Genomic DNA, 26,085 nt, shown 5'->3' with positions numbered 1-26,085 from the left:
TTGTGGATTGGTCTGGTAGAAATCACCTGCTGCTTAACGTGGCCAAGACCAAGGAGATGCTGATTGATTTCAGAAGGAACAGGACGACCACACAACCACAGTGCATTCTGGGGGAGGATGTCGCAGCGGTGGAGGATTACAAAGACCTTGGAGTGCACCTCCACCACAGACTGAACTGGAAAACCGACACCAACGCTGTTTGCAAGAAGGGGATGAGCAGACTGTTTCCTGAGGAGGCTCAGATCGACGTGAGGCGAGATGCTGGAGATCTTCTGGCAGTCTGTGATCAGCTCACTCTTCTTTGATGCAGTGTGCTGGACAGCAGCATCGGAGCCGGAGACACGACACACTGAACAAAGGGATCAGGAAGGCCGGCTCCGTTATTGGCTGCAAACTGGACACTGTTGAGGAGGTGGTGGACAGGAGGACACTGGACAGACCCTGAACATCCTCTTCAAATTCAATTTCTTCAAAAACAGTTTTCCAAATTGGGATCAATAAGTCTAATCTTAACTACCTGACAATTAGAAGCAAGGTGTTAGAAAAATAAGTGCATTCTGAGATGTTTCTGTGAAGCACCACATAAATATACTTGAAATATATTCATAGTATTATTATTTATGTATTCATATTGTTATACTACACTGAGGTGGAACAGTGTGCTGAGCAGTTTTTGAGGTTTGCTTTTATGCTGGAAAACACAACTTGTCCCAAATTGTCCAATAATTGGATGATATGAAAACAATCACCCCGACCTCCTGGAAACATTTGAAAGCGTCTGTTGTTCTTCGTTTGCGTGGAGTCACATCTTCTGTTGGAAAAGATGAAAAGGCTTGGTCGTCGTCTGAAGGGGACAGTCGCCTCCGTCAGACCTTCCACCCGGCGGGGGCCGTGAAGACCCAGTTGATGAAAAATAGATCAATGTTGTGTTTCATCACATTCTTTGTGGTTCTTTACACTATGAATACTCTACTGAACTGTTGAAGCTTTAATCATCCAACACATTATTTGACAAACAGCGAAACACACAGTTAAGATCAATTCAAATAAATGACATGAAAGCAAGTTCATCAGCCGGACTCAAACTTCACTGTTCCTGTTCGCTCTCAGCGCTCCTTTTCAGAATAAAAGCTGTAAAAATGCTCAGTTCACTTCCTGCTGAGCAAACAGCAGACAGACTGGAGGGCATTTAGCATTTAGCTGCTACAGAGCAGATGTTTCCCTCAGGAGGTGGAGGAGACCAAACACAGAGCTCAAAGAGAGAAGACCACCGACTTCATCAGGAGACACAAACTCGACTCACATGAATCATCGTGTTGTTCTGCAGCTGCTGGACGTGAAACAAACAGCTGTTTGTTCACAGGCTCAAAATATCAACTGAAGAAGTGATGATATGATAAAAACAATGAAATCAGACCTTTCACGGCTCTGACCTCACAGCACAGCTGCTGTCTGCGTCCGTCAATGTTCTGATCACGTGTTGAAAACAGAAAATCAATCGATCGATCAGATACATGACAAGACAGATAATCAGAAACTACATGAAGATCACTGAATGTTTCATGTTTTTCTGTTTCTCACTTCACTCTCTGAAGTTATATTTCACTGATGTAATGATTCATTCGTTCATTCTTTCATTCAGAAAATAAATGTCAGACTGACAAAGTAAATGCTATTAATTTACTGTTTACTGTAATACCATTAGCACTTTACAGCGATACTTTCTAATACTGCATGAAGATTTGATTCCAACACAGGCCTGATACACAGCACTACTGCAGTATGACCACACAGTACTACCACAAAGCAGGGCAGTGCAGCTGAGAGAACTACAACTACCAGACATCTCTATGTCATCAATAATTAATCAATCACATCATGATCCATGATAATCAATGCAGCAATCAGTCTGATCCTGGATCAGCTGAAGCTGTACGATTGAGAGAATAAGGGCCTGACTCTCCTCTCTTCTTCTTTTATTTTTTATTTCCTCCCTCAGTCCTTGTCCTCCATCACTGGTCGGCCATTTTATCTCCCTCCTCTCTCCTCCCTCCATCATCCCTGCCTCCCCCTCTCTTCCATCCTCCCCTCTCGCCTCCTCCTCTTTCTCAATCACAGAAAACACACAAAATCAATTCAACGCAGAAGAAAAACTCACCAGAGAACAACAGACAATGAAAGAACAGCATAACCTCCCCCCATCCTTCCTCCCTCATCCTCATCCTCTCCCTCTCCTTGCCCCCTCCCCTCTCCTCACCCTCCCCAATCCTCTCCCTCAATAACCTGACACAAAATAAACACGAAGCAGCAGAGAAAGGATGAAAAAAGGATGAACAGATTGTGGATAAAGAAAGAGAAGATGGCAGCTCACCCCATCGCTGTAGCCTCCATCACCCTCCCTCTTTCTCTCTGTGTCTGACAGAAGGCAGTCAGCTGGGCGAACAAGGAGCCAATCAGGAGGCAGAGACAGAGAGAGAGAGGGAGCGAGAGAGAGGGAGAGAGAGAGGGAGGGAGGGAGAGAGAGAGGGAGAGAGAGAGGAGAGAGAGAGGGAGGGAGAGAGAGGGAGAGAGAGAGAGAGAGAGAGAGAGAGGGAGCGAGAGAGAAACGGAGAGGGAGGGGGGCTACCTCTCCCTCCTCCTACTGCTCCCAGCATGCTTTGCAGACTGACCGGTTACTGAGAGACTAACAAGCACACACTCACGCACATGCATGCACGCACGCACGCACGCACGCATGCACACACACACACAGAGCAGTCAACACAGAGGCCCTGAAACAAACAATGTTAGCATAAGAAGCTAATGTTAGCATTCAAACTAATGGTGGTGCTGAAAAGGAACAATTCAATTCAATTCAATATACCTTTATTTGTCCCACAAGGGGAAATTCCAATTTACAGCAGCACCAGTAAAAGATAGCTTAGGTAAAAAACAGCAAGTATATACAAAAGAGTGTAATAAAATAAACATTATCTTAAATTATAAATTGCATTTGCGGACTGTTATGTACAGGATGGATTGCACAGATTATTGCACAGGTAATCATTTGAGAAAAGACGAGCTTTAAAGGTGAAAACCTCGCGTTGATCAACGAGCCTTGAACACAGCGAGCAGTCAGACGTCAGAACACATTTACTCTGAGCAGAAAATCATCACATGATGATTGACAACTAACGGCCAATGTCCTCTAAGCTAACAGCCGTTTCTCTCACTCATTACATCTGTGCCTGCACTTTAAAGCACTGGCTCTCAACGTGGGGGTCCACGTTGCCCACGAGGGGTCCCCACAGCTCTGTGAAAACAGGGTATGAGGAAAACTCCTGTCTGATACAACCTTCACAGGAAATGATCTCCAAACCGTCCAGACTCATCTCAGGCCTGGTTCAGACCTCTGGACGACCACAGAGACACAAACTCTCGCCGTGTGTCGGTCAGGTGACTGGCCAGACTCCACGTACAGCCCCAACCAATCGCAGCATTTCTTAACTAACGATGGCGCCTATCAGAAGCAGAGCGTTTTGATATCTAGTGGCACGGTGGTAACACTGTCGCCTCACAGCTAGAAGGTCCCCGGTTCGATTCCCGCTGTGGGCGCTGGGGGCGTGTCCTCCACCATGCCTTCAGTGCCTGCTGCTCGAGGAAAGGGGCTTTTCTGTGTGGAGTTTACATGTTCTCCCTGTGTTCACCTGGAGTATCCTCCATAAAAATACCCCCACTAAAAACATGCAAGAAGATCACCACCTGACCAATGGTGACAACAAAAGAACTGGGTCCCCGGGCGCCGGTCGGCTGGCAGCCCACCGCTCCTGGTCTGCTGTGGAGGAAGGACTTCCAGGATGGGTTAAAGGCGGAGAAAGAATTTCACTTGCACGCTATCAAGCCAGTGAAGGTCAAAAACTTTGGTAAAAGTCTCTGGTTTCTCTCTAAAATTGCACAAACAAAAATAAAACACGAATTTTGCTTAAAATGTTGAAGCGAATGTTTGATCTTTAACATTATACCTTCAAACTTTTCCATCATCATCCTCACTGAAGTAGTCACAGACGTTTTGACCAGGGCTGCCTGAACCTTTAATGCTGCTGAAAATATACATACAAATATAAGTACAATAAAAGGCATCAGTTCACTCACGAAGCACCTTTGGTAAGAAGGTTGGGAGGCGCTGGGTTTACAGCACAAAGGCAGCTTTTCATGCCCTCATGGTTATTTTCTGCCAACCAGCTGAGTGCACGCGGAAACCCGTCAATAACATGTCAGAAAGCAGTGACGACAGCGTGACCTCTGACCAACAGTCCAGACAAAGAGCGGGGAAAGCCTGAAGCTGACATCAGCTGACTGTTTGTTGTGGTGACGGTGGACACGCCAACACCATGACCACCTTACTTCCTGTTTACGAAGCTCAGACCTAACAGGCATAAACTAATTTTTACCAAACAAGACTGACATCACTTGTTTTGGAAATGCTACTCGCAGTAATACTACATGTATGCGAACACCAGTGTAATACTGCATGTGTGTACTAGGGCTGGGCCGATAAAACGATATCGATATGTCTCGCGATAGACACGTAATCAATATCAATAAAAAAATGCGTTCGACAAAACACAATATTTGTTTTCCCTCGTCGGAAGAAACCAGTTGTGTGAACCAGTTGTGAAACAAGGCTGGTTGCATGAACAAAGGCACTCGCTCTCAGGTAACTGAGCAACGTAGGGAGTAATCACTGATCAGTGGGAGTGACACACTAACACGCCAATCATCAATTATCAAGTTCGGTTGCGCTGTCTCATTGTCACGTGTTTGTTGCTTCGCGAGGAGTGAGATGAGAAACAGAAAGTGAGCGCTGCAGCGAGCGAAGAATAAAACAGGGAAAGTCAGCTCAGTATGGAGTTTTTTGGATTTTATAAGTCGGACCGTCGTCAGACCAATGTGGTCTGTAACTTATGCAAGACTGTCGTCCCCACCAAGACCAGTAACACCACAAACTTATTGAACCAGCTTAGCCGCGCTCACTCTTTGGAGCGCAGCCGTATTCGCCAACGTCCGCCAACCGCAGCCCACCGACAAGCAGCTGACCGCCATGCAGAGGTATCTGCTTCAGTGCCTGATGACAAATCATCTAAAAGGCACGAAGACGTAACGGAGGCAGCGGCATCTCATACAGCTAAAGACACGCTTCACTGAGCACTGAGGAGAAGCCAGCTTACAAACAGCTCTTATAATAAAAATATAACTGAACAGTTCATGTATGTTCAGAGGAAGAAGAGCGACTGAAGTTGTTCTTATGTCTAGGCTGGTTTTATAGTTCAGTCAGTGTTACTGTGCTGTCTGTCATGTTTGTTTGTTTGTTTGTTTGTTTGTTTGTTACTGATGTCAAGTCTACCTCAGTTTCTGCTGTGTTTCCAAAACACTGCACATATCTGAAAACATTTTTTCAGCAGAAGGTGAATCAGCTCGTGAACTTTCTGCACTAAACCTGCAGAAAAAAGTTCAGTTTACATTTTTACACTTTTTTCACATTTATTATTTGAGTGTTTTCCATGGTTGTGTTGACATTTCCTTTCCTTTCTGCCTTGATCGCTGAGGGGATTATAATCAGAGGAAGGTTCAATTTAAAATAAAAATGTTTAGATTTCATACAGTTTCCAGCCATATCGCCCAGCCCTAGTGTGAACAGCTGCAGCAGAGACTTCAGGAAACTGTCACATTCTCGCTGAGCTGTCAGCCAATCAGACGCCAGGATTTACTGCCAGGTTTTCATTCACAAACAATTCAAAAGATTCACTGAATCAAAACAGCTGAAAATAATGTGTCAGTTCAATAATCAGTGAATAGAATAAGTTTTAAACCCCATTAACATTCATTTAATGAGCTCAGGTTGGATCTGAAGTCAAGCTGCTGTAAACCTACATCACCTTCATGTCTCATCTCTGTGGCATCATTGGGTCACTCTCAGCAGGTGTACAGGTGTGTTTAAAGGACAAACTACCTGACAGCAGCAGGTGTACATTAGGGTTGGGCAGTAATCCAGTAATAGAGTATCCCGTGGTATCTAAAAATAGCAACGGTATCAGTTTCATTACTGTCATTAAAAAATGCTGCGCATACAGGTCTGTAGGGTCTAACGTAACTGTAGCATCATCATAGGAAAAATGAAGTCCACTCCGTTCAATGTATCTGGTTGAATTTTTACTTGAGGAAAAGGTGACTGTGCAAAAGTACATGCTAAAAAAAAGCAGAGCAGATTTACAGGTGTTTTAACACAGGTGTGTCCAGGCGCTCATATGGGCAGAGGACCGTCATCTCGTCCAAACACACGGAGAAACTCCTCTGTTGAAAACACTTTCAGCCTTTTTCTGCTTGCTGTTGTTCTTTGCTCTCATAAAAAGACGAAATGCAAATAAAAGAGTGAAATCAGACTTGGGGCTGCTCAGCAGAGTCCTCTGTGAGACGCAGCGCTGAAACTAACTGTGGTTACGCCGGTCAACAGCTCAGCGACCCGCCCACATTCACCATAGAAGCACCAATGAGGATCCAGCAGGAAGTAACCCAGAGATAGGTTATTGCATGAAGAGCGCTCCCCCCACTCTAGAAACCCCCTCCTCTTTATGTAAACAAGCAGGACCTTCGTGATTGATGTCAAACTAACGCAGAGTCATAGGAGGAGACATTAGCAGCGTGTTTTCAGGCTGAATGTAACTTCTGACCTCAAAACAGCAAAGGTAAGACGTACTGTACGACTCAGCAAAGGTGTTTCTGCTCCTCTTTGGCTGCTAGCTCGCCCAGTTTCCATCGCACAGTGAGGAGGCAGACATCTTCGTCATCATCAGACTCTGCTTTCATATGATACCGGGCTTTTGTGGTTTGCGTGAAGTGGTGAAATCAGCAGATGTGACTTTTATTTTCGTGCTTTCGTGACATGTGCATATAATTTCGTCGGGTATGAACTATGTTTCGTGTGGGTGCCGATGCTTGGTGGAGGCTTTGAACTGAGCTCTCCGTCATTCTGGTTTGCTAAAAGTTCGGACTGGTGCTGCTCAGAGTGAGCAATGACCGTCTGAACTGCGCGCATGTCACGCTGCCCTGCACAGTGATTTTTAATTAGTCACGGTAATACCGTATACCCCAGGAAAATGTGGGGAAAGTGTGACGGTATCAAAATTTGGATACCGCCCAACAGCAGGTGTACAGGTGTGTTTAAAGGGCTGGATTCAAACCAGAGGACTGAATCTAAAGAGCTCTCAGGACTCAATGAGCAACACAGGGCACCTTCACACCTGCAGCCTCACACCTGCACCTGCGCTTTATTGCATGCAGCGCTAAGACCTCCATCATGATCACTGACCATCGGAAACATGATTGATTATTGATGAATATTGGAAAAACACAGCATGTACATGAAATGTTGACATTAAACTGAACATGGACCAATGGTGTCTCGTGTTTCCTCACTTTCTGCTGAAATGGACAGAGAGCAAACCCCCGACAGCAGCTGGCTGCCACAACGTCACTTCTGATGTCAAACCTACAGAAAATCCAACATGGAGATCAAAGTGACCCGTTCAGGCTTTAACATTTGATCCTCAGAACATGTGGATACTAGCAACTGAAAGAGGTCTGTGCTGCTGTACAACTGACCTGCACTGACGTCTGTCTGTGCTGTCCGCACTGTGTACTGTGTCTGTGCTGTGTCTGTCTGTACTGTGTCTGTGCTGTGTCTGTCTGTGCTGTGTCTGTGCTGTGTCTGTCTGTGCTGTGTCTGTGCTGTGTCTGTGCTGTGTCTGTGCTGTGTCTGTCTGTGCTGTGTCTGTGCTGTGTCTGTGCTGTGTCTGTGCTGTGTCTGTGCTGTGTCTGTCTGTGCTGTGTCTGTCTGTGCTGTGTCTGTGCTGTGTCTGTGCTGTGTCTGTCTGTGCTGTGTCTGTCTGTGCTGTGTCTGTCTGTGCTGTGTCTGTGCTGTGTCTGTCTGTGCTGTGTCTGTCTGTGCTGTGTCTGTACTGTGTCTGTACTGTGTCTGTCTGTACTGTGTCTGTACTGTGTCTGTCTGTGCTGTGTCTGTCTGTGCTGTGTCTGTACTGTGTCTGTACTGTGTCTGTACTGTGTCTGTCTGTGCTGTGTCTGTACTGTACTGTGTCTGTCTGTGCTGTGTCTGTCTGTACTGTGTCTGTACTGTGTCTGTACTGTGTCTGTCTGTGCTGTGTCTGTGCTGTGTCTGTCTGTCCTGTGTCTGTCTGTACTGTGTCTGTACTGTGTCTGTACTGTGTCTGTCTGTGCTGTGTCTGTGCTGTGTCTGTCTGTGCTGTGTCTGTCTGTACTGTGTCTGTACTGTGTCTGTACTGTGTCTGTCTGTACTGTGTCTGTCTGTGTTGTGTCTGTACTGTGTCTATACTGTGTCTGTCTGTGCTGTGTCTGTGCTGTGTCTGTCTGTACTGTGTCTGTACTGTGTCTATACTGTGTCTGTCTGTGCTGTGTCTGTGCTGTGTCTGTGCTGTGTCTGTCTGTACTGTGTCTGTCTGTGCTGTGTCTGTGCTGTGTCTGTGCTGTGTCTGTCTATACTGTGTCTGTCTGTGCTGTCCGCACTGTGTACTCTGTCTGTGCTGTGTCTGTCTGTACTGCTTCTGTGCTGTGTCTGTCTGTGCTGTGTCTGTACTGTGTCTGTACTGTGTCTGTAGTGTGTCTGTGCTGTGTCTGTACTGTGTCTGTACTGTGTCTGTAGTGTGTCTGTGCTGTGTCTGTACTGTGTCTGTCTGTGCTGTGTCTGTGCTGTGTCTGTCTGTGCTGTGTCTGTCTGTGCTGTGTCTGTCTGTGCTGTGTCTGTCTGTGCTGTGTCTGTGCTGTGTCTGTCTGTGCTGTGTCTGTCTGTGCTGTGTCTGTCTGTGCTGTGTCTGTCTGTGCTGTGTCTGTCTGTGCTGTGTCTGTCTGTGCTGTGTCTGTACTGTGTCTGTCTGTGCTGTGTCTGTGCTGTGTCTGTCTGTGCTGTGTCTGTCTGTGCTGTGTCTGTACTGTGTCTGTCTGTGCTGTGTCTGTCTGTGCTGTGTCTGTCTGTGCTGTGTCTGTCTGTGCTGTGTCTGTCTGTGCTGTGTCTGTCTGTGCTGTGCCTGAAGCAGCTCTTTCAGTAACACACTGCTGCGTCCAGCCTGAAGGACAGAAGCTGCCGCAGGTCCTTCATCCAACAGCTGTCAGACTGTTTAACTCCAGCTTCATGTGACGTAGCTCTGTGTGGATGCTGTCTGTCTCAGTTCGACGTCATAAACCTGTTTTGGATTTGCACTACTGTTATCAATGCTACCTGCTCTAATGCTAATACCTGCTCTAATGCTAATACCTGCTCACATTTATCCATTTCACCTGGTGCGTTGTGAATGTTGTGTATTTCTGTCAACTGCACAAAAACACTATTTATTATCCATACTGTCAACTGTATTTTTATACTGCTTTTTCAGAAGAGCTCGGCCTGTACCAGCTCTAAATGGGAAGTGTCCTGAGACAGCTTCTGTTGTGATTTGGCACTATACAAATAAAATTGTATTGAATTGAATTAGAAACTGCATATGTTGTGCATATACATAAACCCAGTATTTCTCGAGCAAAACAGTATTTTTCTCAAGTACAATACAACACATGTCATGTCAGTAGTTAGTTTTTTCATACGACGGCTAGCAACAGTACTTCTCGACACAGTAAGATTCTTTGGCATTTGCTATTTTTACAATCTGTACAAAATGAAAATGTACATAGTTGTTTTTTTCTATTCTGTATCTTGTAAACTTTTACATTTTCATTTTTTTAACTCTTTATTCCACTGTGCCTGCTTTTTGTAACCTGCTTGCTGTAACAGCTAAATTTCCCCAGCGTGGCACCAATAAAGTCCTATCTTATCTTATCTTATCTTATCTTATCGTCAGAGCATCTTTGCGTCCATTCAGTCTGAGCTTCAACCAAAAAAAATGGCTGAAACCATTCGACCGTCAAAGCTGATTTTCTATGGATCAACTGGTCAATGAATCGATAAATCAGTTCACTGATGAACCCACTGACTGTTTGTGGTGTGTTTTCACAGTACTAAACTGCTCCGACACATACTGTGTACTGTACTGTACTACTGTACTACTACTAGTCATGTGCAGCTCAACATGTACTCTTAACATCATTCATTCAAAATCAGAAGAAAGTCTCACAAATACTGCCATACCAATACCTCCAGTGACAGTAGTAGTAGTAGTAGTAGTAGTAGTGCCACTGGCAGTAGTCACAGCTGTGCGTATTCAAGTAACGTGAGCATTCGTATTCATAAGTGGCCCCATTTTCACGTCAACTGTAGTTTGTATTTGTTACAGTATTTGTTACAGTATTTGTTACAGTAATGTCCCAGCAGGTGTAGTCTCTGGTCAAACCCCAGCAGCAGTACTAGTACTGTTTTGAGTACTGCAGTGGGGACACAGTAACCATAAGCAGTAGTCCATTGGTAGTATTTTACTGTACATAACTGTTACTCTTGGCAGTAAAGCTATTAGCAGCAGTAATACTGTAGAGTAACTGCAGTGCAGTAGTACTTCTGTGACAATAGCAGCAGCTCTCTGAGCTAGCTGAACCTTCCAGTCCGGCTAACACTGACCCGCTACTTTACCGATATTTCTCCCAAATACATCCGGATATATCCGCAGTCTGCCGATAAATCAGAAATCGTCCTCTTCTCTCAGGCCCCGTCAAACCCGGTAACCACCGGTCTGCCCACACACCCGAAGAAACACCGACATCCAACCAAAACAAACGGCTAGCATGGAGCTAAGCTAACAGCACGGCCGTTCTTACCTTCCCGGTTTGGAGAAAACGACCAAAATCCGCTTGAGACGGCGGCGGATTCAAAGGAACATCACGGGAAAGACACACATACAGCCGTTAAACGAGGCCCTGGAGGCGGCAGAGGCCGCTCATGTCTCCGGTCACAGAGGAAAAGTGAAGTTGAACAAAGTCCGGGAGAACTTTTACGAAGTCGGCCTTTCTGTTGTGGAGGAGCTGCTGCTGCTGCTGCGGTCCGCCATCTTGTGTGTGTGTGTGTGTGCGTGCGCGCGCGCGTCTCGGACATTCCGGTCTCAAAGGGCCGTCTGAAGGTCCAGACGGAGTTTGGGTTAGACTCAGGTTTAGGTCAGGGTCTGGGTTAGACTCAGGTTAGGGTGTGGTCAGGCATGTAGTTGTCCTGCATGTTAAGTAAAAATACCCCAAACATAATACGCTAAAGGAGTAAACGTGAGATTTAGAAAACAAACACTTTCACAAGAAGACAAAAGTTCAAGTTTTTATCACTGAAAAGAGAAAACAACAGCAAAAAATACAGAGGAAAGTAAAAGGTGAATAAGGAAAAGAAATAGAAAAAAACAATAATATATCAAGAACAAACAATAAAATAAATACAAGCTACAGATACATTCGTGTGCCACCTGCATGTCATACACAACTAATTATACTTCTTTTCTAATACATTTTATTCTTACTGTGCTTTTCTAAATCAATATTTGCTGTTTTTAGATATTTTTTACATAAAAAGCACTGCTCTAATTACAAGAAGCAGAAGAAAGCTTTAGAATATTCATCACATCCTCATCTAGATTTACTCTCTACTCTCTAATGAATTCATTAATCGATATTCTGCTTGTTTTATTTGTTTTGTTTGTTGCTCTTTTTTTAGAATCTCGATTTAGATTGAGTTGCTCTTTTCTTGTATTACCACTTGATGGCGCTGTTAGATTGTTTGCGTGTTGCTTTTTCAGCAATAAAGTTGTGGGACAGAAGGACAAAAGGTTCGCTTCGAGCTTTTATTGTGAAGGGCCTGGTTGTCGCGCATGCTTTTAGTATAAAGGCGGCAACAGGAAGAGGTCGTCCTTCTCCATAGTTTTGTTTTAAAAATGGCGGCGCTGCTTGGCACCTCGGTGTTTTTCGCGCCGTTGTGTAGTTTTGCCGCCGTTCGTCCCCAGCGAAAAGGTTGGGTTTAGACGTCATGAGGTGCAGGTTACCGCGCGCTGTTACCGGATGCCTCGTGTGAACCGGACGGCCGTTTTGTTGCTGCTGATTGTCAGCAGCTCCGTGTTCCTGCTGTTCCAGCTGTATTATTACAGGAAGTACGTCAGCAAGGTGAGACGCACTGAAGAATAAAGAAAACAACACGTCAAATGATCATATTTGATATTTTAATGTACATTGAAAACAACTTTTGGAAATGTATATGATATGAAATGGACCAACCAAAAACCAACCTTATTTCTGGTTGATATCAAACTATATTACAATTCTTTCGTCAAGCTGAACAATAGAAAAGCAACAAAGACCCCAGATTATTTGAGATATAAAATATCTAAATATACAGTCATCAACATTATTTAACGATTAATCTGTTCAGGTTAATCAGGTCAATGTTAAGTGAGCAGGTATATCTATTGTTGCTGACAGTGCAAACAGAACTGTAAAAACCTCTAAAATCTGTGGAAAGCCAACAGTGTCAAAACACCACCAACCATCTAACAAACTATCAGCTGTTTACAAAATGGGTGTGCTGTTGTTGTTGTTTTGTTTGTTTGTTTGTTTGTTTGTTTGTTTTGGCAGCATTACATTTCAATATAATCAGATTTTAGTTTTAATTTCCCAACATGCCTTTTTTCTGTAGCCTGGTCCTCACATCCTGAGCCAAACAGGTCACCTGACCGCCAACGACATCCAATGGGTGAGTCAATGCAAATGTTAGCAGCAGCCCTGTTGTTAATCTAAATGTTAGCATCATTGTTAGCAGTCTTCTCACCACTTTCAACAGCACTATTAGCCTCTGTTATTAGCCCTCTCACCAGTGTTAGCAGTCTTCTCAGCGCTGTTAACCTCAGTAATAGCATCATTGTTAGCAGTCCTCTCAGCACTGTTAGCCTCAATGTTAGCCTGACCGTTAAGTCCTCTCATCACTGTTAGCCTCAGTGTTAGCAGTCCTCTCACCTCTGTTAGCATCACTGTAAGCGTCAGTGTTAGCCTCACTGTTAGCAGTCTTCTCATCACTGTTAGCATCATTGTTAGCATTCCTCTCACCACTGTTAGCATCACTGTAAGTGTCAGCGTTAGCCCCACTGTTAGCAGTCTTCTCATCACTGTTGGCCTCAGTGTTAGCATCATTGTTAGCATTCCTCTCACCACTGTTAGCATCACTGTAAGCCTCAGTGTTAGCATCATTGTTAGCAGTCTTCTCATCACTGTTAGCCTAAATGTTAGCCTCACTGTTAGCAGTCTTCTTATCACTGTTAGCCTCAGTGTTAGCATCATTGTTAGCATTCCTCTTACCACTGTTAGCATCACTGTAAGCCTCAGTGTTAGCATCATTGTTAGCAGTCTTCTCATCACTGTTAGCCTCAGTGTTAGCATCATTGTTAGCAGTCTTCTCATCACTGTTAGCCTCAGTGTTAGCATCATTGTTAGCAGTCTTCTCATCACTGTTGGCTTCAGTGTTAGCATCATTGTTAGCAGTCTTCTCATCACTGTTAGCCTAAATGTTAGCCTCACTGTTAGCAGTCTTCTCATCACTGTTAGCCTCAGTGTTAGCATCATTGTTAGCATTCCTCTCACCACTGTTAGCATCACTGTAAGCCTCAGTGTTAGCATCATTGTTAGCAGTCTTCTCATCACTGTTAGCCTCAGTGTTAGCATCATTGTTAGCAGTCTTCTCATCACTGTTAGCCTAATTGTTAGAAGTTCTCTCAGTCGTGATGTTATCTCATTGAATCTGCTCTGTTTGGATTTGGCAGCAAACAGTGAAGAAGTTTCTGGCATTAGCGCATCGCTTCAGGTTGCCACTGTTCCTCATCGACACCGCTGCACTGACACTGCTCTCCCAGGATACTTTGCGGCAGCGTGACCGGCTGGTGCATGAGCCACACTGCAGCTTCCTGTGCACTGGCCGGCCAATCACGTCCTTTGCTCTGCACGCCAACCTGTGGAAGTATGATGTAAGTGATGTGTCACGGTCCGGAGAGAAAGTGGTAAAATAACAGAATCTTCGAGTGGTGTTAAATGTAATTTATAGTTTAGATAAACTTTATTTATTATGTTTAGTGTTTATTGTCATTGTCACTTTATTTTGTTGGTAAATGTATGCATATGTTTGCATAGGGTACATCTGTTTACTTTTTTGTTCTTTCTTAATCAATAAAATATTGCTTTTTTTGTTTGGTTGTTGTTGTTTTGTTTCTGTTTTTTGTCTGTCAGCCTGGCTTCCTATTGGCTGCAGAGCAGAAAGGCTTTGATATGCTGGAGCTGCGAGGAGAGGATCCGCGACTGGCCAGTTTGGACACCCTATCAGGACAGGAGATCCCCCTGCACTTCCTGTTCCGCCTTCATGGTTACATCATCCAGGTGGGTGGGGCCACATCACCTGGTGACACCAGGGGCCTGTTGCACAAAAGTAGGATTAAGACATCCAGGATAAGTGACTGAGCTGAGTTCAACCAATCCAAAACATGAGCGTCCAGGCTTAATCGGTTGCACAAAGACTAAGTCAGAATGAGCAGACACGGATTCAACAAGCCAGCTGAAACCTATCCTGGATCAGTGTGTGCACGCGGCCTCCTCAAACAGACCCCGCCATTGATCACAGATTCACCGATTCACCATGGCAACCAGAGCGGCGTACTTTTCCCCGTCAGAGACAGAAGTCCTCATGGAGGCTTACGAGGAGGTGAAGGAGCAAATTAAAAAGACAGGCAACACCGCCACAGTTAGAGAACAGCGAGAGAAAGCGTGGCGAAGTATCGCAGACTGCCTGGATGCACAAATACCCACTGAGTGCTCCGCTGAAACATCACAGTTACAATCCAAACAGTTGATTCACATCTCCGGAAACGTAGCTGTACTCTGATTATGAATCAGTTGACATACGTTATTTCACAGTTTATTTATCACAACGACAAGACAGAAACGTGCCCTCTGAAATGAGGCTTTGTATCGTAACATAACGTTAACATCGTCTCTCTTCCCTCCACTGATCAGGTCTAATATAACAGCTGTGGCCAGAGCCGGTTACCTTGGCAACGCGTCACAACGACAGTTATTAAATAGTCCAGTTCTTGTGGAAAAGCTTACGATTTTAATGGTAAAAAACAACATTAACGTATTAATAATTGATTTAATATTTATTTATTTCGTAAGTGGTATCAGCGGAGCTTCGCGTGGGACGGTTCACACCTCGACGTCGTCCATTCATTTCTGATCATGGACACCTCGTCGGGCATTATCCTTTACATAATTTCTCTTTGGGATAAATAAAGTTGATCTTATCAGCTCGGATTGATCTGGCCTCTTGTGTTTGTGCTGTATACTGTGTGTATACAAGCTTGCAGGCTCCTGCATCCATTCATCTGTTCATTTGATTTGTGCTGCTTTGTTTCAGTGTGCAGACGTGTTGTGTTACATACAGACCTTTGGATGTGTGTTTCTTCTGTGTTGTATAATATGCTTTGATTCTGAGTCACTGTGTGACTTCAGTTTGGAAAGAACTGATGCTTTGATTTATCCTGAAATAAAGAATCAGAATCAGAAAAAGCTTTATTGCCAAGTACGATTTTACACATACGAGGAATTTGCTTTGGTGAGGTTGGTGCCTGACACATCTATCAAGAAGAAGCAATTAAAAAGTTAAAAATATGACAGTAAGTAAATAATATAAAAATAAGAAAATAAGTAAAAAATACGACAATAGAAGAACTGTAACAGTAGTAAAATAAAAAATCTCACAATATAAATATATGTACACGTCTTTTTTTTTTTTTTTTTTAAACTGTGCGCATGGAAGAGTTGAAGCCGGCCGGCTGCAGCGCAGAGTCCAGGATTAGTCCACAGGTCCACGTTTCAATGAAGCACAAAACTGCAGATGAGGAAAAGTCTCTGTTTTTACCCGACAGCAGCTGTAATTCCTCCATTTTGTTGGGCAGTGAACGCACGTTAGAAAGAAAAAATCACCAATCATTGATCTACAATGATTGAAATGAATGAAATGACTTCAAACTGAAATGAATGCTGCTCATGTTTTGTGTTAATGTGTAAATGATGACGTGGATCAGGTTGGATGTGAGAACAGTGTGTAGTGCTCAGTGGAATAACTGCTGGTTTCTGTTTGTGATGATGCTGACTGAGATAAGGGATGAGATTCAACAGATCCTGGAGCTTCGCCTGGTCTGGAGCAGGCCAGCTCCACACAATAAATCTCCATGGTAACTCATCCCATAACACATCCTACTTTCTGCTGTCCTGCTTCTGTGCAACCGGATCAGGGATCAGCTGAGTCAGGATCACCAACATATCCCGGCTGAATCCCTTATCCTAGTTTTGTGCAACGGGCCCTGGTCACCACAAAGAAAGCAGAAACACCTGCGACCATGTAGCAACTAAACCACTAAACGGCTAAACCACAGGTTGTTTTTGTGGCAGGTGGTGTTCCTGTACGAGCGGAGCGGGAACTACCTGTGGCATGGAGCGTTACGCCCGAAAGCCAACATGGACCGAAGCTTCGCTCCCTTCAAACAACTCGACTACGGACGCCACGCGGGAGCTTATGACAGGTGAAACCCTCTGATGTGTGAAAGCAAGATGACCAGGGGCGGCTGGAGGGGGGCGGGCGGAGCAGTAATTCTATCACGGTGGCCTTCATCCACCTAGCCCTCTCAAGGAGGCGTCCCTAGCTGTACGAAGTCATTCAGCACGTATTACAGGAACTTCAGCGATGGCTGAACTGCTTCTCTTTGGTGAGGCATCTGATGTCAGATGGTGATGGTGATGGTGATGATGATGATGATGATGATGATGATGATGATGATGATGATGATGATGATGATGATGATGATGCTGCTGATGCTAGTTCTCCAGGTTTGGCGCAGTCAGCCTTGACTCAGTGTTGAACAGAGCTGCACTCAGCAGCAGCTCGGTGATGTCATGTTGTCCGAAACATCAGCTGGTTCCTCATCAAATGATAATGATAAAAATTCACGTCCTGAAACGTCCCCGAACACCTGAAGGAGCTTCACTACAGCAGCAGGTTCACAAGTCAGAACAGGAAGATGCTCAGTGTTTCCTCTTTTAGTTCCCACAACTTTAATTTGGACAGAACGTGTTCGTCTGTCAGTTCATGTTATTTACTTTATGCTGGAAGTCATTTAATTTAATATCTGATGATATCATCATTCCATCATCAGCGTTATAAACCTTGTTTGATCTCACATTATTAAGTACAGAAACAAACCATGTGCTTACTTTTTTCCACATTTACTGGATGGAACACTTTAAATTCCAGAGGCCAACAGGAAAAGTGATGAATCTGCACTGTGACCTGATTCTGTTAACTTATGTTATTTAATTGTCTGGTAAATGTCATTTGTTAGTTAAATTAATTATAAGTTAGTTGTCTGAGATATAGTGGTTTTAAATGGTCTGCAGACGTTTGTAATGACTGTTCCTCAGTCTTTTGTTGATAAAGGTTTCCTCCATTTACACTTATTACAAGAAAAGAAAGAATTGTAGGAGACGGTGTTCTGGAGAACCACGCAGAACCACAGAAAAACATCTGTTATTAACGTCGAAACTTCAAACCTTTAACCTGGAGCAGCTGCTCTGACAGTCAGTCTGAACCCAGATGTCAGAAGTGACATATCTAATTAATAATTAATTATTAGCGTTATTTCTGTGTATATGTTTGCCATGTGTTTCTTGTGCATGTTCGCCCTCTACAGGCCGGAGCTGGTCCTGACGGTCCTGGACGGCCTCGATGTTCGAATCCCGCGCAACGTTTCCCGCTTTCTGTCAGAGCAGCGTCACGCCCACTTCCTGGAGTGTCGTTACCATGACGCCCACAACTTCCTGCAGGTCAGACAGAACACAAGGCTTTTATTGTGGTGGGGGAAATGAAATGAAAAAGGAGTGAAAGTGTTTTGGAAATCGTAAGGAAACAATGAAATGCTAAATGAAGAACTGCGAGAGTTACAGGTGAAGTGTTTTTACCAGATTAACTTCAAAAGGCTTAAAAATCAAACAAAATGTTTTTCATGAAGAATAATTTCGAAAGACTTCGAAAATGAACACAAACAAAATGTTTAAAAGAAGAAAATGTGGAAGTGAAGATGAAATTTCAATCAAACAAATCCATTAAAATCACAAACGTTCATTGTGAATTGAAAGGATCTCTCTCTCTCTCTCTCTCTCTCTCTCTCTCTCTCTCTCTCTCTCTCTCTCTCTCTCTCCACTGTCTGTAAATGTAGCTCTACCCTGATGACTCGTCTCCGGAGGCGGTGGATTTTCGGAGGAAAGCGAAGTCGTTGCTTCATTTAGCCGCTCGAACCCTCGCTCACCTGGACGTCCCCTTCTGGCTGAGCAGCGGCACTTGTCTGGGTAACATGCTATCCAGAGATGTTCTGAACCACTTATTTCCCAGTTAGTTAAATGGAGGTTCAAACTTAGACCAGTCGACCAGTCTAAAGTAAGAAAACTGTCAAACTGAGCACAATTTAATCTGCAAGAATAATATTGTGAGTATTGTAAGACTTATTTTAAACCACTATTCTTTAATAATCTAATGGCATTTTAAATGCTGCTAAAATGTTAAATGTGTTACTCTTTGACAGATTCTCATTGAAAGAAAACGGTATTGACTGAATAACAGAAACCCTGCTGTGCATTATGAACACAACATAGCATCAAATACAAGTGTGTACATTAATGAAAGTAGAACTTTAACCAACAGGTATTTCAGGTGCTGACTAGAGAGGGTAGCAACGTTTAATGGTCCAGTCAGCGAATCACACACATCCCTAATGCTAACATACTAACAACAACATAATGACATAGACATGCTAACATGACAGTACGACGTTATAGACATGCTAACATGACAGTACGACGTTATAGACATGCTAACATGACAGTACGACGTTATAGACATGCTAACTTGACAGTACGACGTTATAGACATGCTAACTTGACAGTACGACGTTATAGACATGCTAACATGACAGTACGACGTTATAGACATGCTAACTTGCTAACATTGCAGTTATTTAATTACAACATTTTCAGAGTTATAACAGTCCAGTAAAATACATACAGATTATAAGACAGATGTAGCAAATCCAGAATACATCCACAGCCATTATCTCAAAAGTCCTTGTCAGGCTTTGCTCTTTAGGCAGTTGTAGTCTGAGTTTCCAGGTTTCTTTGCACTTTGTCAAACTTTGCTGCAAAAAGGTCATTCTGACCATTAATATGAAATCTTAATTTTTCCAGAGAGATATAGTCTGCTATCACAGATCTCCACAGATGCAGTGATGGGGGGGGGGGTTCCTCTCCTACCCATTTATTCATAACAGCCCAACATAAGCAAAAAATGTATAGTATTCTTATGGGACCTGAATGAATCATGGATGTATCCCAATAAGCATAATACTGGATTAGGCTGTAGTAGCTGTTTAATGATCACACTAACCTCATCACATGTACTTTGTTAACACCGTCGAATCTTTCCACATTCCCAGAGGCAGTGAGTTCTTGTCCCTAACATAGTCTTACACTCTGGGCAGTTTGGAGACGCCCCTGCTGTGTATTTACTATACATGTATGGAGATATAGAAACATTTTGTAAAATATTATATTGCATTTCTCTGAATCTATTACATATGGAAATTTTTGATGGCAGAAGTAGAATTTCCTCCCATATTTCAATGTCTATCGTCATTTCCAACTGGGTCTCCCACATTCTCCGTAGGAATGATAGTCTGTCTGTCCCAGATTATTTTAAACATGCACCTCTGAAAAAGCTAGCCTTAGTCCATCCCTTCCCAAAAACTAAAGGTTCATATCGAAGCTGCCTTTTACCTCAGAAACATCAGAGAAAGTTGCTGCCAATCAGCTCACAGCTGTCTCAACAGTAGGGCTGGGCCATATGTCTGAAAACTGTATCACGATATAAGTGTTTTATATCGGTCGATATCGATAATTATTGATATTTTTTAAGACCTATTTAAAATAAGGACCAGGAGAAAAATACATTCAATCTAAACATTTTTATTTTAAATTGAACCTTCCTCTGATTATAATCCCCTCAGCTATCAAGGCAGAAAGGAAAGGAAATGTCAACACAAATAATAAATGTGAAAAAAGTGTAAAAATGTAAACTGAACTTTTTTCTGCAGGTTTAGTGCAGAAAGTTCACGAGCTGATTCACCTTCTGCTGAAAAAATGTTTTCAGATATGTGCAGTGTTTTGGAAACAAAGCAGAAACTGAGGTGGACTTGACATCAGTAACAAACAAACAAACAAACAAACAAACAAACATGATGACAGCACAGTAACACTGACTGAACTATAAAACCAGCCTAGACATAAGAACAACTTCAGTCGCTCTTCTTCCTCTGAACATACATGAACTGTTCAGTTATATTTTTATTATAAGAGCTGTTTGTAAGCTGGCTTCTCCTCAGTGCTCAGTGAAACGTGTCTTTAGCTGTATGAGATGCCGCTGCCTCCGTTACGTCTTTGTGCCTTTTAGATGATTTGTCATCAGGCACTGAAGCAGATACCTCTGCATGGCGGTCAGCTGCTTGTCGGTGCTGCTGCGGTTGGCGGACGTTGGCGAATACGGCTGCGCTCCAAAGAGTGAGCGCAGCTAAGCTGGTTCAATAAGTTTGTGGTGTTACTGGTCTTGGTGGGGACGACAGTCTTGCATAAGTTACAGACCACATTGGTCTGACGACGGTCCGACTTATAAAATCCAAAAAACTCCATACTGAGCTGACTTTCCCTGTTTTATGGACAGTTTCTTCGCTCTCTTCTCACTGAGAGCGAGAGCCTTTGTTCATGCAACCGACCTCGCTTCGCAACTTCAGGTTTTTTTTCCGACGAAGAAAAAAAAAAGATCGAATGTTTTATCGAACGCATTTTTTATTGATATTGATGACGTGTCTATCACGAGACATCGCTATCGTTCTATTGGCCAGCCCTACTCAACGGCACTCAACCCTTCAGGTCAGCTCCAGTCTGGTTTTCGTCTGAAGCTTTCCAGTCAAAGCCTAACCCTCTTCTCTGGTGACCTGGTTACGTCCTCTGATTGGGGGTGGGGGGGGGGGGTGGGGGGGGTGTCTCACGTAAGCCTGATGAGACTCACAAACTGACGTTCTGCACAAGTCTCTGACTGCCATGAAGGACTGGATGGCTGGCAACCACTTACAGCTCAACGACATGAGACTGAAGTCACTGGTTCAGGTGGCGAAGGTTGATTTCTTTCTTCAGTCAAATCTGTGCAGTCAAGTGTTAGAAAACTTGCGTCATTCCTGCATTTACATCATCAGAGCGAGACTACCATAATTCCCTTTTCTCCTGTCTCAGCGAGTCACCCAGCGACCAACAAAACACGCGGTCCAGGACGACCCGCGTCCAGCAGGACGACCCGCGTCCAGCAGGACGACCCGCGTCCAGCAGGACGACTCGCGTCCAGCAGGACGACCCGCGTCCAGCAGGACGACCCGCGTCCAGCAGGACGACCCGCGTCCAGCAGGACGACCCGCGTCATGTCCGTGTACAGAGCCCTGCGTGGTCTCTCTGACCTTTGTCCACTTCTTTCTAATCGTCATTTTTCCACTGTGCTTCATCCATTACGACAGGAGACGTCTCTTTGGGATGGAATTTGCTCAACCTGCATCCGTCCTGTCTGCAAGTCATTTTAATCCCAGTGTCGGGCTGATCAGTGGTGACTTTTGAGATTCAGAAGATCAGAAAAAACTTAATTGCCAAGTACGATTTAACACATACAAGGAATTTGTTTTGGTGCTGTTGGTGCATGACACATCTAGTAAAAATAAGCTAAATAAGTAAAAAATCTAACAACAAATAAAAGATATAACAATAAGTCTAAAAAACAGATCATATACACAAGTCTGTTTTGTTTTTTCCCAGAAACACAGTCTGTTTTTCAGAAGAAGTCCAAGCTGAGCGTGAATGTAGCACAGAGCTCAGGCAGAGGCAGAGCGACATGACGAGGCAGAGGAGGAGCGTGAAGAGCGTGGGGGGGTCCGGGCCTTGTTGATGAGGCTGACAGACGGGAAAAAACCGTTCTTGTGGCGTGAGGTTTTGGTCCTGATGGACCGCAACCCCGGCCAGAGGGGAGTGTCCGAGGAGTTTATGTCCGGGGTGGGAGGGGTCAGCCCCAACCTTTTAGGTATATAATCTATCAGGTATTTGTCTGGCCAACCCCACCTTTGTGTTTTGGTAAAAACAGAGTTTTGAGCTTCACTCTGCTGTTCGGCCTCATGTATGTCAGTGGAGGTTTATCTGACATCTCGAAGGCAGTAACATTTCCCGTCTGTCTGTCTGATTTGTGAAATCAGCGTCTTGATTTATATTTGACAAATCGCCTTTGTTTCGCTTCATGTTTTCAGCTTGAATCATCAGTTTTCAGCTTTTTTTTTTTTTTTTTTGATTTTGAAATGGTCGTAATTGAACTTTGAAAAATGGTGTTTTCGTCAACGTTTAAAATGCTAACGTTACAGAATATAGGCTTAAAAGATGCTAACCTGCTAACGGAGTATGCAGACAGACAGTATATCATTCTAACATTAAAGTACATAAATGTGTAAGCGTGTTAAGAAGTCAGTACAGATGAACAAAGTATCTACACTCATGACCAACTGTCTCCCTGTCTCTGTGGATGTCTCTTGCCCCCTGCAGGCTGGTTCAGGCAGTGCAGTATTATCTCGTACAGTCGTGATGTCGATATTGGGATTTTCATCGCAGACTTCAAGTCAGACATCATCACGGCGTTCAGGGACGCAGGCCTGTCACTCAAACATAAGTTTGGAAAGGTGAAAACTTCATTTTCTTTCTTCTTGTTTGTGTTGTTTGGAGCAGTGACGTCCTAAAAAAACAGCCAACAGTCACACGAACACAATCACTCTCAATCGTCACCTAAGACCTGAAGCACAGTACATTTACTCCAGTACTGTGACAGCGATGGCTTCTATTGTGTACTTTTTTTAAGTCAGTCATTTTACTTTTACTTTAGTACTTTTTATTAGTATTGTACTTCAACTACTACTGCTACTACTGCGTTTCCATTCACATCAGTTCAAGTGAAAACGAGCGTCACATGGAAAAGTCCTGGTCAACCACATGAGAACACATGCTTTCACTGTGTTTCTGCCCGGCGCTCCTTTGTTTGTTTGTTGTGTTTCTGCCCGGCGCTCCTTTGTTTGTTTGTTGTGTTTCTGCCCGCCGCTCCTTTGTTTGTTTGTTGTGTTTCTGCCCGCCGCTCCTTTGTTTGTTTGTTGTGTTTCTGCCCGGCGCTCCTTTGTTTGTTTGTTGTGTTTCTGCCCGGCGCTCCTTTGTTTGTTTGTTGTGTTTCTGCCCGGCGCTCCTTTGTTTGTTTGTTGTGTTTCTGCCCGGCGCTCCTTTGTTTGTTTGTTGTGTTTCTGCCCGGCGCTCCTTTGTTTGTTTGTTGTGTTTCTGCCCGGCGCTCCTTTGTTTGTTTGTTGTGTTTCTGCCCGCCGCTCCTTTGTTTGTTTGTTGTGTTTCTGCCCGCCGCTCCTTTGTTTGTTTGTTGTGTTTCTGCCCGCCGCTCCTTTGTTTGTTTGTTGTGTTTCTGCCCGCCGCTCCTTTGTTTGTTTGTTGTGTTTCTGCCCGGCGCTCCTTTGTTTGTTTGTTGTGTTTCTGCCCGCCGCTCCTTTGTTTGTTTGTTGTGTTTCTGCCCGCCGCTCCTTTGTTTGTTTGTTGTGTTTCTGCCCGCCGCTCCTTTGTTTGTTTGTTGTGTTTCTGCCCGCCGCTCCTTTGTTTGTTTGTTGTGTTTCTGCCCGCCGCTCCTTTGTTTGTTTGTTGTGTTTCTGCCCGGCGCTCCTTTGTTTGTTTGTTGTGTTTCTGCCCGGCGCTCCTTTGTTTGTTTGTTGTGTTTCTGCCCGGCGCTCCTTTGTTTGTTTGTTGTGTTTCTGCCCGGCGCTCCTTTGTTTGTTTGTTGTGTTTCTGCCCGCCGCTCCTTTGTTTGTTTGTTGTGTTTCTGCCCGGCGCTCCTTTGTTTGTTTGTTGTGTTTCTGCCCGCCGCTCCTTTGTTTGTTTGTTGTGTTTCTGCCCGCCGCTCCTTTGTTTGTTTGTTGTGTTTCTGCCCGGCGCTCCTTTGTTTGTTTGTTGTGTTTCTGCCCGGCGCTCCTTTGTTTGTTTGTTGTGTTTCTGCCCGGCGCTCCTTTGTTTGTTTGTTGTGTTTCTGCCCGACGTTCTGTGGACGGAGACGCCGAGCTCAAACAGAAAGATCACGTCAGTGAGGACAAAATGAAACCACAGCAGTCAGTAATGACAGCAGAGGTCAAACTCTCGTTCTGATCCAGGGTGTCTCTGATGTCCCTCGTCCTGGCAGAGTCTTTATAAAGACAGTCTCATCCATGCCCTGGAAACTGGGATGGATCTTGATTGGCTGTGGGTGTTTGTATTGTTCCTTTGCAGTTATAGTCGAGGTGTGGACTCGCCATCCCTGGAGTTACCACCATCTTAAAAAGATGTGTTTCTAGTTCTTGGTCTTAGCTTGGACGGCCTTTTACTCCCCCTACATTTAACTGACTGACGTTTCATTTGTATCAATGTACATTTTGCACAAGAGTAAAATGTCTTGAAGATCAAAGGCCTTTAATACTGAAGTGTATTTTTCTAGCTGTATTTAACTGATGTCTGTTTGAAATTAATATGAATTCATTCTGAAGCTTTTATTTTGAAGTGCAGGTGGAGGACAGTCTGGAACTTTCCTTTGTGAGTGATGACATCAAACTGGACGTTTTCTTTTTCTACGAAGACGGAGATGTCGTGTGGAACGGAGGCACGCAGGCGAAGAGCGGCAGGAAGTTCAAGTTAATAACCTTTACTTTCCGTCTTTAAACTGACATTCATGATTATTATTATTATTAATATTATTCGTCGTTGATGTTTATTTAACCTGAAGATGACAGCAAACATCCTAAGTCGTCAGAAGAGCGATGACTTCGCGTTCAGGATCGATTTAATTTATTTTGACAGATCCTTAAAGCTGCAGAGGGGGAGTCTTAAAACTATGAGACTGAACATCAGCCAGTGACACACCTGGATTACGGACCTTTGTCTTTTTTTTCATGAAAGTTTTTCCTTTGATTTTTTCCTCAGGTACGTCTTCCCACGCTTCTCGCTCTGCTGGGCGGAGCTTCTGGAGCTCAAAGTTCGCGTTCCGTGTGAAACGCTCGACTATGTGAAAGCGAACTACGGCGCCACGTGGAGCGTCCCAGTGAGGGGCTGGGACTGGAAGTCGTCGCCTAGCAACGTGCAGGAAAATGGGGTGTGGCCTCCGGCAGAGTGGGCGGAGCTTGTCCAGGTTTACTGAGGAAACAAAAACACTGAAACTATGAATAAAGATAAAGTAAAAAAAAGCTGATTTTTGTTTTTTCACAAGAATCTGAAAGGTTCCTGCGGACGAGCACATGGTCACGATGATGATGATGATGATGATGATCATCATCATCATCATCATCATCTCATTGAGGTTATCTGGAACAGTTTAACAATTTTCAGACACATTTCCTCATTTAGATTTACATTTAACATTTAAGATGGAGACGCTGCATACAGAAACATGAACGTCACCTTATTTCTCATCTGTGTTTGTAATAAACACTGAACATTTCTTAAAAACCTGCTTCATTCTGTCTTTAGACTGAGCTCAGTTCAGTTGAACCAGTGACAGACTGACTGTTTGAACTGCTTTCAGTGGCTGCAACACAGATTTAAAATTGACTATGATTTGCATTCATTGATATGTGTTTGAAGATTCCTGATTTAATAATCCACCCTGAAGGAAATGAATGTGTTCAATGGAGAGAAATCTCATCAAACCACATTTCTACTCCGACTGACTGAAAGGACAAAAGGTAAACGAGTAATCATTATTCCTGACACACATGAAAGATGATGAGACGTGAATGAAGAAGCTTCTGGTTCTCTTGTTCAATGCAGATCCAGTATTTTAACCAGCTGCTCAATCAGAGAGAAACCTGAACCTTTATTTTATCCCAACACTAATAATTT

The 26,085-nt window shown here is 43.9% G+C and overlaps 2 protein-coding genes across 4 annotated transcripts in view; one reads left to right on the top strand and one right to left on the bottom strand.

Moving 5' to 3' along the window:
- apc (APC regulator of WNT signaling pathway) overlaps positions 1-11,050 on the bottom strand; it is a 33,044-nt gene extending 21,994 nt beyond the window's left edge. The window contains exon 1 of one of the 3 annotated variants that reach the window (XM_070989514.1): positions 10,810-11,050. The gene's annotated coding sequence lies outside the window, so the exon portion shown is untranslated. Of the gene's footprint in view, positions 1-2,158; positions 2,178-2,371; positions 2,422-10,809 lie in introns of those variants that run through there. The other 2 variants (XM_070989515.1, XM_070989516.1) reach the window with 2 other exon arrangements.
- An 823-nt stretch (positions 11,051-11,873) lies between these two features.
- Positions 11,874-25,699, top strand: fktn (fukutin). The gene is made up of 10 exons (XM_070989539.1): positions 11,874-12,126; positions 12,656-12,712; positions 13,773-13,973; positions 14,233-14,379; positions 16,450-16,580; positions 17,745-17,877; positions 18,270-18,399; positions 22,726-22,859; positions 24,757-24,881; positions 25,171-25,699. The coding sequence occupies exons 1-10, from the start codon at positions 12,025-12,027 to the stop codon at positions 25,382-25,384; spliced, it is 1,374 nt and encodes a 457-aa protein (XP_070845640.1). The 5' UTR covers positions 11,874-12,024; the 3' UTR covers positions 25,385-25,699.
- Positions 25,700-26,085: the final 386 nt, after the last annotated feature.

Source organism: Chaetodon trifascialis, chromosome 20 (assembly GCF_039877785.1).
Source record: "Chaetodon trifascialis isolate fChaTrf1 chromosome 20, fChaTrf1.hap1, whole genome shotgun sequence".
In the NCBI taxonomy this organism is placed as follows: Eukaryota; Metazoa; Chordata; class Actinopteri; order Chaetodontiformes; family Chaetodontidae; genus Chaetodon; species Chaetodon trifascialis.
This window is presented reverse-complemented; position numbering and strand designations above follow the sequence as displayed.

Coding starts and splice junctions, on each gene's coding strand:
- fktn (XM_070989539.1), top strand. CDS start 12,025: ATGCCTCGTGTGAACCGGACGGCCGTTTTGTTGCTGCTGATTGTCAGC. Junction 17,878..18,269: donor ACGCCCACAACTTCCTGCAG/GTCAGACAGAAC, acceptor CTGTAAATGTAG/CTCTACCCTGATGACTCGTC. Junction 22,860..24,756: donor TCAAACATAAGTTTGGAAAG/GTGAAAACTTCA, acceptor TTTGAAGTGCAG/GTGGAGGACAGTCTGGAACT.